The 14690-nt window shown below is 37.5% G+C and overlaps 1 protein-coding gene across 3 annotated transcripts in view; it reads left to right on the forward strand.

Annotated features, from left to right (window-relative positions):
- Positions 1-14634, forward strand: part of LOC108737499 (homeotic protein spalt-major) — a 141953-nt gene extending 127319 nt beyond the window's left edge. The window contains exons 2-8 of one of the 3 annotated variants that reach the window (XM_018470367.1): positions 7348-10196; positions 10262-10532; positions 10596-10729; positions 11241-11514; positions 11809-11960; positions 12408-12581; positions 12692-14634. In XM_018470367.1, coding sequence (XP_018325869.1) covers positions 7348-10196; positions 10262-10532; positions 10596-10729; positions 11241-11514; positions 11809-11960; positions 12408-12581; positions 12692-12949 — 4112 coding nt within the window. In that variant the 3' untranslated portion in view covers positions 12950-14634. The remainder of the gene's footprint in view (positions 1-7347; positions 10197-10261; positions 10533-10595; positions 10730-11240; positions 11515-11808; positions 11961-12407; positions 12582-12691) is intronic. The other 2 variants (XM_018470368.1, XM_018470369.1) reach the window with 2 other exon arrangements.
- The last annotated feature ends 56 nt before the right edge of the window (positions 14635-14690 follow it).

The raw sequence follows: 14690 nt of genomic DNA on the forward strand, positions 1-14690 counted from the left end.
GTAGACCTAGATTAGATTACTGTTCGCAAATAGTTAAGGATGTGGGTTGTTCTAGTTTTAGGGAAATGCGAAGATTAGCTCAGGATAGGAAAGAGTGGAGGTGCGTGTCCAACCAGTCTTAGGACTGACGACCTAATGATGATGATGATGATGATAAAATTGGGATATAGTTACTGCACAGGGAAAGGTGTGGTACCTTATCAGCAAAAGCAAACAGAAAACGATAAAGAAATGAGGTATTCTACGTACCAGTGGACAATACTAAAACACTGACTAATCTAACGCCTAGTAAAAGTTTGTTCACCCTTCCTGGTGTATAACATTTAAATAAGACAAAAAGAAGGACTTACACCTCTGCATTATAACGGCAGCCTTAAGCTTTAGGCTATGAAAGAGCGCCAGAGTTAAGGAACTTCAGAGTTGTAGTTCATGTTATACTCAACAGATGGCAGGACATTATTCGCCCCATTCTATTAATGTTTAAATTACCGTGGTCTCTCTATCGTTAAATGTTAATTAAAATGCAAGGGTTAGCTCACAGTAGGTCTTACGTTCCTGTTTACCGTTCCTGTGCGCTTTTGAGAGACGTGTGAAATTAGTTGAAAGCTTATTTCTCAAAAATTGACATAGGCCGATAGATGGTTCCAGAATTTACACATGCTAACGAATTGTGAACAAAAGCGAAACCTGATATAAAATTGTATAAAGGAAGAGAAAAAGTTGTGTGAATTAACTAATGAAAAGTAAAATCCTTGACCTCAAGATTAATTGAAGTATATATACAACAATGATAGTTCATTCACTGACTACGTTACTAATATTTATTATTCAGCAGAAGAAGTGCCTAATTTACAATATTGTGTATAAATTACATTTCACACCATAACGAAAACAACCCAATTTTAATTGTTTATAATGGGAATGATCTTGCTTTTATTGTTTCAGTTCATACATATTCATGTCAGTAGGTTATTAACTTGAGCAACATGGAAATTAAAGAGAATTTGTGAATGTTTTTTTCTGAAAGTAAACGTTATCAAGAACATACGTTACAATGATTTTAATTAAATTCATAAGGTCAATGTGATTGACCCTGGGAAATATATAAAAATGAAGATGATCGAAAAAAGACTTGAACTTGAAATTTATTTATAGACTCATAAAATATCAATTAAAAAAGATCTAGACCGCACCGTATACGTACCTAATATATACGTTAACGACACTACAGCCTTACAAGTTTTCTAATCGTTATAATGAGATTGTTATTAATTAATGAGATCGGCATAAGATGATTTGACCCGGACGAAATACCTATAAATTAATTTATTCATTCGGCTTTAAAAAAGCTCAACCGATGAATTAGTATTGCTTAAACAGCTACATGTAATCATAAAATTTACGACCATAATATTAAAGTTATTAATATTATGAAGTTGATAATGAGAACGTAAGAATTTAATATTTACAGTCTTAATGAACTTTTTCTACACCTACGAAGATACTATAAAAGAAGAAAAAAAAATTAAAACTCAAACTAATGTTGAAAAAATATCGAAACTATTTTATGATTGGCTTCTCAGTAACATTCAGTTCTTAAAAATACATATACAATAAGGGAATTATGAACAAACATATAGGGATTTACATACAATTATCAAAGCGCTGCATCATCTTTTGCAAAATTCTAGAGATGTACTATTAAAACGAGCCTATAAACGTTAAAAGTCTGCAAGGTGACAAAATCGTACTAACAATAAGTTATCGTTTATCAAACCCTTGTATACCTACAAGCGACAAAAATTGTGACAGTTCGGCCATACCGATGTACTCTTGTTCACCAGAAATAGTAAATACAAGAAATATATCGAAATAACAAGCAATTTGGTATGGTAATCAATAAATAAGACAAATTAGGACAAACGACTTATCGCAATACAATCCTAATTACCAATTTTTATTAGGTAGGTTTTGTTATACTTATTAAATTATTATTGATCGCGGTTGTTCTCTCTACTTTCTCTGGTACCCAGAGTCATTAATATCCGGTACCTGGCCGGATACAAAAGAAAGTCCAGGATCCGTCGGGTACCGTTTCCGAAACCGAGTACCCGGTCTATCTTTACAAAATATGATGTGGTACAAGGAAATTCATAGAAATATCGCCGCCATTAAATGCATTTCAAAGCAAACGAACTTCTTCAGAAAAAGAACAAAAAAAAGAGAAACATCTGCTGTTGGTTATCGTTATTTGAGAGAAATCCATAAAGTTCTTTTGTATCGGCTTATGCCACCCCTGTCCATCGTATCAATAGTAACTGGTCATATAAGGACAGTTGTGTAACTGACCATCAACCTCTATTAACTTGCACACCCCCGCAAAATGTAAACTATAATTTATGGCTTCGATATGTAATAGTTTAAATGAAATTGTCGTTAATTTTATGGGGTTCGCACAATAGCAAACAGCGTTAAAGTACGTACAAAGGTGACATATGGTGATCGCCTTAATGAGCCTATAATAATTGAAGTATGCATATGCCTATATATATGTTGGTGATGACCCCGTAATTGAATTACACAAAAAGCGGGTACGAATTTCAATAAAACTATTGTAAACTATTGTAACATAATCCTTAATAAAATCGAAATTCATTGTATTATAATTATCATTCCAGAGATATGATAAAATAGGCCAAAAAAAAATCAGTAGCAGCCAACATATGAGATGAAATTAGGGTGAATGACAACGAAGCCCTCGAATGCTTCCGGTGTGTCTAGTCTCCACCACCATCACCAACCGTTTGTTTACCGAAATAACATAAACTGAAAACTGCATCTGCGACAGATCATTCTCCAAATCGTCATCAGCTGAGTTCTCGTGTCGCGGAAATATTTTAATAAAAACTTCTGGTGATTCACAGTAGGCTGCGACTGAAACCTTAAACGAAAGAAACCGGTGAAAAAACAGCCGTTTAATAATAAAAAAATCAATAAAAGGAACGATGTTATGAGAAACAGGAATCGCGCGACAAATGTAGGGACAGAGTGGTCCGTTGAAAACGAATTATTTTTACAGAGTCGGCTTAGAAAGATTATCAAAATCTGTCTGTATCTACACAGGATGTAATGTAAATAAGTGCCGAACATTAGAGGGTATAAACCAGATAGTAAACTAGATGTAACAAACAATCGCACGTTGAGTTATTGAATTTAAGACAATCAAAATAATTTACAATCCGAAGCCGGTCCTGTGCGTGGATTGGTAACATAGGTGTCTAGCAAATATCTTACTGCTTAATAAATTCTGTATCTACAACCAAAAACCAAAAATTTTGCACCACACATTCACCAAGAACAATTCTTGAAATCGCGAAGGAAATAATTATTGTGAAAAGTCAAAATTCTGTCCCGTGTGTGAAGCAAATTTGTCTGTAAACAACACCCTATGGAAAAAATTAGAGTATGCAGCTTTCTTTCGAAACCACCGACACAAATATCATGATAATAAAATATTCAATAAAAATAATGTTTGTTGAAAATTGAAGACGTTAGTCCCACATTACCTCCAATGATGTTGCATGTGTCCCTTGGGAAAATCAATCGAATTATACCACCTAATAATTTATGACTTCAAACTATATTTTTATGAGATACGGCCCTGTATTCGTGTTTACAGGAAGAGCCTGGTTAAATATTCAGGGAAGTGAGCGGTACGTATCGTTATGACAGCAGTCTGTTTCCAGCTTTATGGAAACGGAAACGGGAACATCAGGCAGCACGAGCCAGTGAGCTAGACCATTTGTCTGTCACCCTACAGCTAGCTATCATATCAACATAGTCATCGCATAATCTTTTATAAACCCCCATACGTATGTTACTGTAAGAAATAACCATGTTATTGATCCTAGTCGTACACGAATTCTACACCCTCAAAAATAATATTTGGCACTTATATGTTTTTTTACCCACATTATTACTAACGAAAATAAAATTAATATCAAAAATGTTTAGCATTTGTAACAATAACTTTTATAAAACATGGAAGTATCTACTTCAAAACTACCAACTTATAAGGATTCAGGTTCAGTGCAAAAAGTATCTACTATAATTATTTATTTGTCCAATATCATCAACTCCTTTTACAAGTTTTATGGAAATTTAGTTGAAATCTTGTTCAAATTTTAATTAAAACAATTAGTTTAATTTTCTTTTCGATATTTTGACCTACATACCGTGCACTTATTCATTCCTATTCATAGTTATGAATGGTTCAATTTTAATGCAATTTGGAGAAAAAAATAAGGGCGGCATATCAAAGCAACAATAAAAGTGCACCCTCCAGTTTGAAAACTGTATAGCTAATAGATGCTTATCCGATTTCATCTCTTGGGCTCCCTCCTCCCTGTTACAGCATCTTTTTATTCTTCGTTGAAATGTAGAGTCGAAACAGGGCCAAACTAACCACGCCTTTAGAGGAGCTTCTCAAGAGTTTGAGTTTGAAAATTCAATTTCGAAGTTCGATATAAAACGGAATGGCCGCCAGTGCAAAGTTTACGACCCGGAATATGGCAAATAGAAATAGATATCTACTTCTCATATACATTTTACATTTCTCTAATCCCGGAGGTATTTCACTTCAGATACTCGCGTTTATTCGATATATATACGGGAAGGGGAATCAAAGCGAAAAGCCGTTTTGCATATTTAGGTAGGTACTCTGAAACCAGCATCTCTTCTTTTTTTTCGTCATCGACAGATATCGATGATGCAAGGATTCTACTAAAAATCGGTCCTGCTTCTTTGAAAACGTAAAATCGTTTTTATTATACTCCTTAATATACCGATATTTATATGCATAAGTAGCTTTGTCAGAAAAAGAAAAGACGGTAAGGTATAAATATATCTACAGCTTTAGGAGAAAATGCTTTGAAGAACCTTTTCAGGAATTGCCCTATTGTATTCATTATTTCTTTTTTACTACTAACGTCGAATAATAATAAAAAGAAATTTTTGTTTTTAAAATGACCACCGAAAACATTGAAATAAATTGAACTAGTTTGATAGATAGCTCATCAGTTTCCACAGTGTTCAAGTCAAGTTCTGTTTTCCCACTACATTTTTATTTACGTATTCCGAAATCCTGATTGAATTGTCATATTATATTCATAGGATCGTCAGTCTTAAGAGTGGTAGGACACGCACCTCTACTCTTGCCTATCCCGAGCTAATCGCATTTCTCTAAAAGTATAACATCCTAGATCATAAAATATTTGCGAAAAGTTGTCTAATTTAAGTCTATCTACCTCTGTACTCCTCTTAGTTCCCATTTCTGCTTCTAATATACTTCTGACTAGCCCTTTATGCTTGACTGGATTAGTGCTTTCATTTACATCAAATTCTTCCAGGTTCTTCTACGTCTTCTGTCAGATTAGTTATCAAAGATTCTTTCAATTTCCTCTCAAATTGTGTACTTGATTTATTTTCCCCATTTTCCCACCATTTAATAGAACTGACTAATTAAGAGTTACACGACTTCCCCCACAGTTTTTTTTTTTAATCAAACGTAATATGTTCCACCTCACGATGATGACGTTGACATTTCCCTTATATTACGACTTCCTTTATATTTTCCCTCCCGGTTATTTGTCATCTACTCCATTGTGAACCCACTTACATTTATGTCATCTTGAATGCGCGACGTAATTTGAGAATTTATCCATCCATCCATCTTAAGACTATAACTACCAACACACGTAGGTAACTTACCTTGCTCTACAGCAGGGATATGTTTATTGCGTAGGCATTATGTTCAAACAATTTTACCTATGTCGTCGTAAGTATGAGTTTATAATGGGCTTATTATGGATATAATGAAAGAGGGAGAAAAATCGGAGAAGGAATGAGACAGACGGAAATGCGTTGACCGCTTGGGCACAATTCCAACCAACCGTTCATAATGCGGGTACATATACTATACTTACGTTTCAAGAGAAAGAGAGAGAGACAAACAAGCTGTATATTTATGTCATTCTATAATGTCATCGAGCCGTATGTATGCTGCCGGTATTGTGTCCCAAATATGCCCCCATCATTATGTCAGGTACCTACTCGATGTGCGATACATAATTAAATGCCACAAAAATTAACCAAACCACATAAATTACAAAACCTCTTACGCATATAGAACCATATATTAATTAACTTGTAAAACTATGAAACGCGGCAAACCATAATATTTGATTACACAATCCAGCAAGACTATAAGGTTATAACGTTTTAACTATGAAGGACAGTGTATGGGAATCGGAATCCCTTCTGGATTTTGTGCAATGCAACATTAATCTATAAAACTATTCCTAAATCGGGACGTGACTATCGCCTGGTCGCTCTAAAGATCTAAAGTCTAAAGGACTCTTGAAATATGTTTTTTGTAAACAACTGGGGTGTTGTACCAACCGATAATGATATGATTCTTCGTAAGTCTTCATGAGTTATTGCAGCTTGGGGCAAACAGGTGTTAGGCCTGTAGTAGGCCCACAAAAGCGTAATTAGCCTGATTGAAATTTCATTTTCATACTTATATTCCAACTGCATTAAAACAATTTTTCAATATACGTTAAACAGTACGGACTTCCAAACCAATCTCCTTCATCCAAACATCAACAGTAGGTACATCTGTACTATTTTCTTTCTAAACTTGAAGCGTTTTGACTGCCTTATTTTCCTCTAGCTAAACAAAGCTAAATTTTATAGCAAATTATACCATGGTTAGATAAATTAACAAACACAGGTATATGCGATAAGTTATTGCTGTTGGTATCAATTTGATTACACTTTGGATGAGGAACACGAGGAGCACGTTCCTTAAAAATAATAAGCAATTTGAAAACCGGTCTCAAATTTAATTTCTCACGGTAATTAAGAAGACAATGGAGTGAGGGAATAATAAATGAATGAATGAATGAACAATTGGCGATGGATGGGGTACCCCTTATCTGGGCGTTTCTAAAGGCGGAGAGTATGAGAGTGCAACAAGTGTGTTTTATTTATGAATCTGAGTCTCCTCCCAACTGTCATAACCGCTATCCTGGCTGGTTGCCAGCGGTACTTTATCATACTTGCGCCTGCTCAAATTCCCCTCGAATTCGTCCCCTCTCTATTCATATTTCATTAATAATATCTCAGCCTATAGTAAGGTTTCCCCCCTCCCATATTCTATCGTCAAATCACGATATGACGCCTGAATTAATAAAACTGGGCTAGCTGATCCTTAAAATACCTCTTAGATTTTCCCAAAGTCTAATGACAATGTTTAGAAATTCATTGTTCCTTATCTATTTGTAGGGGACGTCACGTCAATTGAAGATGGACGAACAACCCTGAAAAATGAGGAATTATCCGAAAGAAATCCTTTAATTTGCCAAAGGTGCCAAGAACAGTTCGACGATGTACAGGAGTTCATGGAACACAGCAGTATGTGCGCAATGAAGTCTGAAGAGATAGAAGTTCAGTCAGACCCAGAGGACATGGTCGTTTCGGAGATTGACGAAGATGATGAAGAGGTTAACGGAAAAAGACTTGAACAAGTTCGAAGACATCGTCAAGATACGGAAAATAATAATAGTATAAGTGGTAGTCCTGCGGAGGATGTAGAAGGTCCTCGGTTAGGTTTTCCGTTTCCAACTCCTGCTGCAGCAGGCCATGTTACGTTGGAAGCGTTGCAAAATACAAAAGTTGCAGTAGCCCAATTTGCAGCCACAACGATGGCCAATAATTCGGATAACGAGGCAGCTTTGCAGGATTTAGCTGTCCTTCAATCAACGTTGTTCACTCTGCAGCATCAGCAAGTCTTTCAACTTCAACTTATTAACCAACTGCAACAACAACTCTCCTTAAATAGAGTCAAAGTTAATAGTTCTACCTCTCCTCCACCAAATCCAGAAAGCATTAAAAGGCAACCGACTCCAGTAGAGTCACCTCCAGTTCCTCCAACAGTACCGCCACCCAAAGATCTAACGCCAACACCCCTACCACCAATTACTCAAGCACCCAGCATACAGCAATCCCCGCCAGTAGAATCGTCACCTGTTGAAATATCAGTTCCAACGTCAGTTCCTCCTCAATTGCAACAACCCATGTGTTCCATTTCTTCTTCGCTAGCTTCCACTATCATCACTCATAATAATGAACCCCCGCCTTCGTTAGACGAGCCCAACACCTTGGAAATGTTACAAAAGAGAGCCCAAGAAGTTCTTGACAACGCCAGTCAAGGTTTATTAGCAAATAATTTAGCTGACGATATTGCATTTAGGCGTAAAGACTCGTTATCTTACGATAAAGGGAGGAACGAGCCGTTCTTCAAGCATCGATGTCGGTACTGCGGAAAAGTGTTCGGTTCCGATTCTGCTCTTCAAATACATATCCGATCTCATACAGGTGAAAGACCGTTTAAGTGTAATGTGTGCGGTAGTCGCTTTACTACTAAAGGAAACCTAAAGGTGCACTTTCAAAGACATGCGGCTAAATTTCCTCATATCAAAATGAATCCCAACCCGGTACCAGAGCATTTAGACAAATACCATCCGCCACTTTTAGCACAATTAGGACAACAATCAGCACTTTCACCTGGCGGCCCTCCTCATCATCCTCCTCATGGATTCCCAGGAGCTCCACCATTTCCTTCGTCGTCAATACCGATGTACAGACCACCTGCTCCGCCTCCAGAGTTAATGAATAGTAGACTGCAACCATCACCACAGCGGCCACCAGAGAACGCTTTACGGCTGTTTACTTCTCATCCGTTGTTCCTTAAAAGGGAAGAGCAAGATACCCCTGAAAACTTAAGTAAACCGATTAGATCGCCTACACCAGTTCACATAACCCAAGATCAAAAAAGGCAGTCTGCATCTCCGTCAGAAATTAGGGACATTAAAATGGACAATAAAATAAACGCAGATGAAATGAAACCAAAGCACGAAATGGAAACCGACGAACATGAACAGGAACCGGAAAGGTACCCCTCACCTTCGCCCTATGATGAATCTAGCGAGGATAGCAAATTCAGTACCGATGAAATGGAGCGACGTAGCATAGGAAATGAACATCACGATAACGTGCAAGAAGAACCTGAAAATCTTTCTAATAAGAGCAACTCTGTATCGATTCCGCTAAGCATAACAACTGGACAAAAACTTCCATCTAATTTTTTATTTGCGAATCAATCGTCGCCAGCCAGCAGCGCGTCATCCGGTAGTCTAGGACCCTTCACACACAATGTTGATCCTGCCAAAGATCCTGCTATTTATACTAATTTATTGCCAAGACCTGGAAGCAATGACAACTCGTGGGAAAGCCTAATTGAAATAACCAAAACGTCGGAAACCACAAAACTACAGCAGTTAGTGGATAATATAGAAAACAAGCTTACGGATCCTAATCAGTGCGTAATATGTCACAGAGTTCTGTCTTGTAAAAGTGCACTCCAAATGCACTATAGAACACACACAGGCGAACGTCCGTTTAAATGTAAAATCTGTGGCCGAGCTTTCACTACGAAAGGAAATTTAAAAACCCATATGGGCGTTCACAGGGCTAAACCACCAATGAGAGTACTACATCAATGTCCAGTGTGCCACAAGAAATTCACGAATGCGCTGGTTCTTCAACAGCACATACGGTTGCACACTGGCGAACCAACAGATTTGACTCCCGAACAAATTCAGGCAGCTGAAGTAAAAGATCTTCCATCACCTGGTTCATTCGCCTCCTTGTCTAATTCAATGAATCCATTTTTTTCGCAAAATATTCCTCTGCCTGGACTATCGCCCTTAGGACCAGGAAGTTTACCTTTCCACCTAAGTAGGTACGGTTCAGAATCTGATATTAAATCCGAACAAGATTATTTGGAAAGCAGAGGCGACGATGACGATGGCGATGACGATGATATCAGCTCGAATGATCCTCATAATTTTTCGACTTCTCCAGGCGCATCAGAAAATAATCTTCAAACATCTATGGCTTCTTCACATTTAACGTCCTCACTTGTAAATTATTCTGCTGAAGATCTATGTGCTAGAAACGTCATCACGTCTCCTGTACAAAACGGCGAAAAATCTCCTGCTCCTTCAGGAATAACAAGTCCTGGAAGTTCTGAAATACGGTCGTCTCCCAACCAACGATCTACTCCCGTCCAGGTAAACTAAACGTTTAGATAATCTTTGTGTTCCACGGCATTTAAATTGATTGTCATTTTTTTTAGATTCCTCGGCCTCCTTCAAATCAGCAACCAAATAGTCCAGCACCTTCGGAAACGAACTCATCTGGAGCACTTGATCTCACACCTCGCTCGACGCAACCTCCTATGTCTAGTCCCGGGCCAATACCTACTCAAACGTCGCTCTTCTCCAATTTCGCCCTTTTGCCTCCAGGTCAACCCACCACACCTCTGCTATCTTCAGCAATTTCTTCGCTAACCTCCACCGTTCTAACGTCTACGCCTTTTAGTCCGCTGGGCTTAGTAAATCCTGCAGGTAATTATTGAGTGTGCTCGTTTGTTTTTTTTTGTTTTAATTTCGCTCTTTTATGACCCTTAGGTCGAGGAAATACAACGTGCAATATCTGTTTCAAAACGTTCGCATGCCACTCGGCCCTGGAAATCCACTATCGCAGTCATACTAAAGAGAGGCCATTTAAATGCAGCGTTTGTGACAGAGGCTTTTCGACGAAGGTATGTGAATGACTCCTCTTCAAGGTCACTTTTTAATTGTGTATGGCTGAATTAAAAAAAGGCATACTATTTTGGGAGACACAATAGTTAAGGGACGAGATGTCTCAACTCGAATTAGCACCTGGCGCTCGGCCAGGTTCAAGTTATGCATACGCCGAAGTGCGCGGTCTATTTTTGATTAAGAATCCATCTTTACAGTCATTGACATACATCTTTATGACAATAAGTGCCGTGGCAAAAGTATGTTGAGCATTCCTTGCAGACCGACAATTAAAAGTTGAACATTCTTATTTTTTTTTTGCATTAACGTTTAAAATATGTACAAATCCTTTTTTGGATAAACGAATGTGATACTTCAAATAAACGAAAAGAAAAGGATGCAAACTTGGTTGCCGGTCTGAAGTCCTTATATCTTGTTTCTTCCTACGGTAGCCGCATTTTTGTCAGAATGAGAAAGCTAGAAATATGAGTGCTACTACCGTACAGAAGCAGAACAATTTCTCCATTTCAGGATTACTTTCAGGGTAACATGAAACAACATATGTTGACGCATAAAATTCGCGATATGCCGCAGCACATGTTCGATAAACCTCCTTCGCAGCATACTCCTGAGGAACCGCCTCAGCTACCCATTAGGGAAACCTCTCTACCACCACCGCCGCCCATTTCACAGCACGAGTCTGAAAAACCTCTTCCGCCTGTTCCTCCTCAAGAGCCATCCCCAGATCAATTGAGTAAGAGAGCTCCTACAGATACTGAGATGCCCCTTCCAAAACGGCCCCCCAGTAAGTAGTTCGTAATTTATAATGATAAATAATAATGAATGAAATCATTACAATCAGGTTTGCAAATATTGTTCCATTTAGTTAGAAATGAAAATGTAATATTTTTAAACTGTCCGTTATCATCTCGTCACTTCTTTAATTTTTGTATTTTTGTTGTCATAATCATACATATACATAGGTATATTATACATATTTGTCTGATATTAACCTTTTGTCTTTACGATTTTTGTACATGCTTGCACTAACGTTTGCTGGTCGCGGGTTTCATGACGTGTGTTGTGTGTGTGTTTGCAGGCTTACAGAACAGTAAACACTTGTGTCACGTGTGCAATAAGAACTTCTCGTCGAGCTCGGCCTTGCAGATACACATGCGAACACATACGGGGGATAAGCCCTTTCGATGCACCGTGTGCCAGAAGGCCTTCACTACCAAGGGTAACCTAAAGGTACGCTACAGCTTTTGCGCTTACTACTAATGCCGATCCATTTCGATCTTCATTAAAAGAATGAGTATAATGATCATTTTCCACCATACATTCATGCAGGAAAACGTATTGGTCAATAGAAACGCCACATTCGTACTGCTTTGTATCCATTTAGATTAAATACTTTCATCTAATCGAAATTCTCTAACGGAAGGAAGTAAGTAATAAATATACACAATAATGAAAGGAATGTTAGATTCATACGGAATTCCAAAAATGTACTAGAAAGATGCACCATAGCAGTTTTCTGATAATTGAAAATTCCCAACAATTGTCAAATAAAACTGTGATGTAGGTACTTTTCTAATGAAGTTATCGTTGTACTCGTTCTCTGTAAGCCCTCTTGTCGTATACCGACCAATTGTTATCAAAGAGGGATGAAATTAACGGTGATATTGCGGTTTGTAGGTTCACATGGGTACGCACATGTGGAGCAATGGAGCATCGCGACGAGGACGGCGCATGTCTCTAGATCTTCCTCCCATTCCGATGACTCCCAAGGATTCCGAATTTCTGCAACGAAGGCCAGATCTCTTTTACCCGTACCTCCCGGCTCCATTCCTTAATGGCATTCAGCATAAGGTAATATTCACATTTATATATTTTACCAATTCTATATCGTTCCTAGTTTGAACTTAACCCGGGTGAAAACCCTTTTCCGGTGAACTAATTTCCGTTTTCTTTCGTTTCAGCCAATAAATGAACTGAATCCACTCCAAAGTCCGCAGAACGGTTTGGCGAATGCAAGCAAATACAGCGGTTTATTGGGTTTCGGTTATCCACCACCTCAGCCCATGCGGTCTCACGGAGGTTCGCCGGAACGACCGGAGTCGCGGCCTCCAAGTCGTGAACCGGAACGCATGTGGGATTTGCATTTCGAACGGAAAACTTCGTCTGAAAGCACGCGCGAGGAACTATTACCGCCAAGCCGCGAGGGACTGGCCGCGTAGAGGGTGACACTCTACAAAATGCCACCTTTTGTTCTGTTCCTAAATGAAACTAGTCTAATCGTAGCCCAATCATCAGTGTCTTTTGATAGGTAATAACATTGAATAAAAAACATGTTAAAGAGGTGGAAGTTGTTCGTATTTTTCTTTTGCGTATTGTCGATAACGTTCAGACTATTAATTTATTTTATTTAATTACTCGTTATAGTGTAGAAAATAATAAAAAATAATTATTTACCTATCTTTCGTACAATATGCGAAGATTCCTAGCCGTAACCGTCGAATTTAATGCAACAAGAAAATTTACCTAGGAAGTAAATTGGAACTGCGATTTGTGTACAAAAGAAAGGAAAAATTAAATACGTAATAACTAATTAATCAATCGTTCTAGATCTTTCGGGTCTTCTTTTAATATTAAGTTCATTAAGACTGTCAATTCTTTGGACGCATTATAGTTACTTTGAATAAAATACAGTACTCGCGCTTTAACGTGGCGCAAACGTAATAAATGTAGGATGCTCCACGGACACTAAGAAAAGCATAGTTAAGGTCACAGAAGATAGTGCTAGAAATACTGCACACAGAAATTACGAATAATGTTCTCGTTTAAATATTGTTATTTTTTTAACACTACTACACCTTCATAACTGTATTGCTCAATCTTTTTGGACGGGTGGCGAGCTCTACGGGGCATTCCAAAATTATATTTATTACTTTTGTACCACGTGAAAAGGCGAGAATAACAGTAGCATTCTTATTGGCCTGATAAGGTGTTACATTATATTTGAAAACAAGTGTACCTATATTCTTACCGCAACAAGAATTGGTAAATTAATAAAAATACAGTAAATGCAGGTATGTTTAGAGTAATATTCGGTACTTTGTTTTTGTTTTCCTTTGTATTCTAAATGATGTGTATGGTTGGGCTATGGGGTCGGGGCAATGCATTCTGTGATACAACAGCTGTAGGAGCGGCATTTTTTACCGGCCACCGATACTGCTGTGTTTTATTATATAAGTCTTACAATGTATTATAATAGTTTTGATGTATTATATTAATGATAACATTAATTTCGTACACTGCTGAGAGAAATAAGAGTATCGACGACATTGGCCAACGCCAGAGTATGTAGCTTTATCGTTGTAAATATTAAAAAATAATAATAATAAATTATAGCAAGTATTTTAAAGGAGAATGTGCATTTTGGTGTCATTATACCGTATGCTGAATCTGTTAGTCGTTTCCTTATCATTTATCAATCACTGTGTCAACTACAATCGCCCATCAGCTACTTGTTTCGTGCAGGTCTTGTGGCAATTACTGTACATAGGTAGGCTAAAAAAAACACCCTGTGCATGTCTTTACGAGAATGGTCTATCGTAAGCCAAAACTATCCCCTCCTCGTTGTATTATTATATAGTACAAGACCAAGAATCAAATTTACTTTTAAAATATTTATTATCACGCAAGTCCTTTGAATTTTGCAAAAACAAAAGAAACGGATGATAAAACCAACAGCATCATCAGACACAAATTATCACTATTATTATTATCATTATTATTATTAGTACTATCCAAGACCTGATTGTTATCAGATTTGTAAACTGTCTAACTGTAAGTATTTTGAATTGTTTTTATTTCAGAATCGATGTACAAATATTTTTAACTGGTACGTTAAGAAACTGTGTATTTATAAATAAATTCGTGCAAACCAGTTGAGGTTCGTTTCAAATATGAAAAATA

This window comes from Agrilus planipennis, unplaced genomic scaffold, assembly GCF_000699045.2.
Source record: "Agrilus planipennis isolate EAB-ADULT unplaced genomic scaffold, Apla_2.0 scaffold117, whole genome shotgun sequence".
Lineage (NCBI taxonomy): Eukaryota > Metazoa > Arthropoda > Insecta > Coleoptera > Buprestidae > Agrilus > Agrilus planipennis.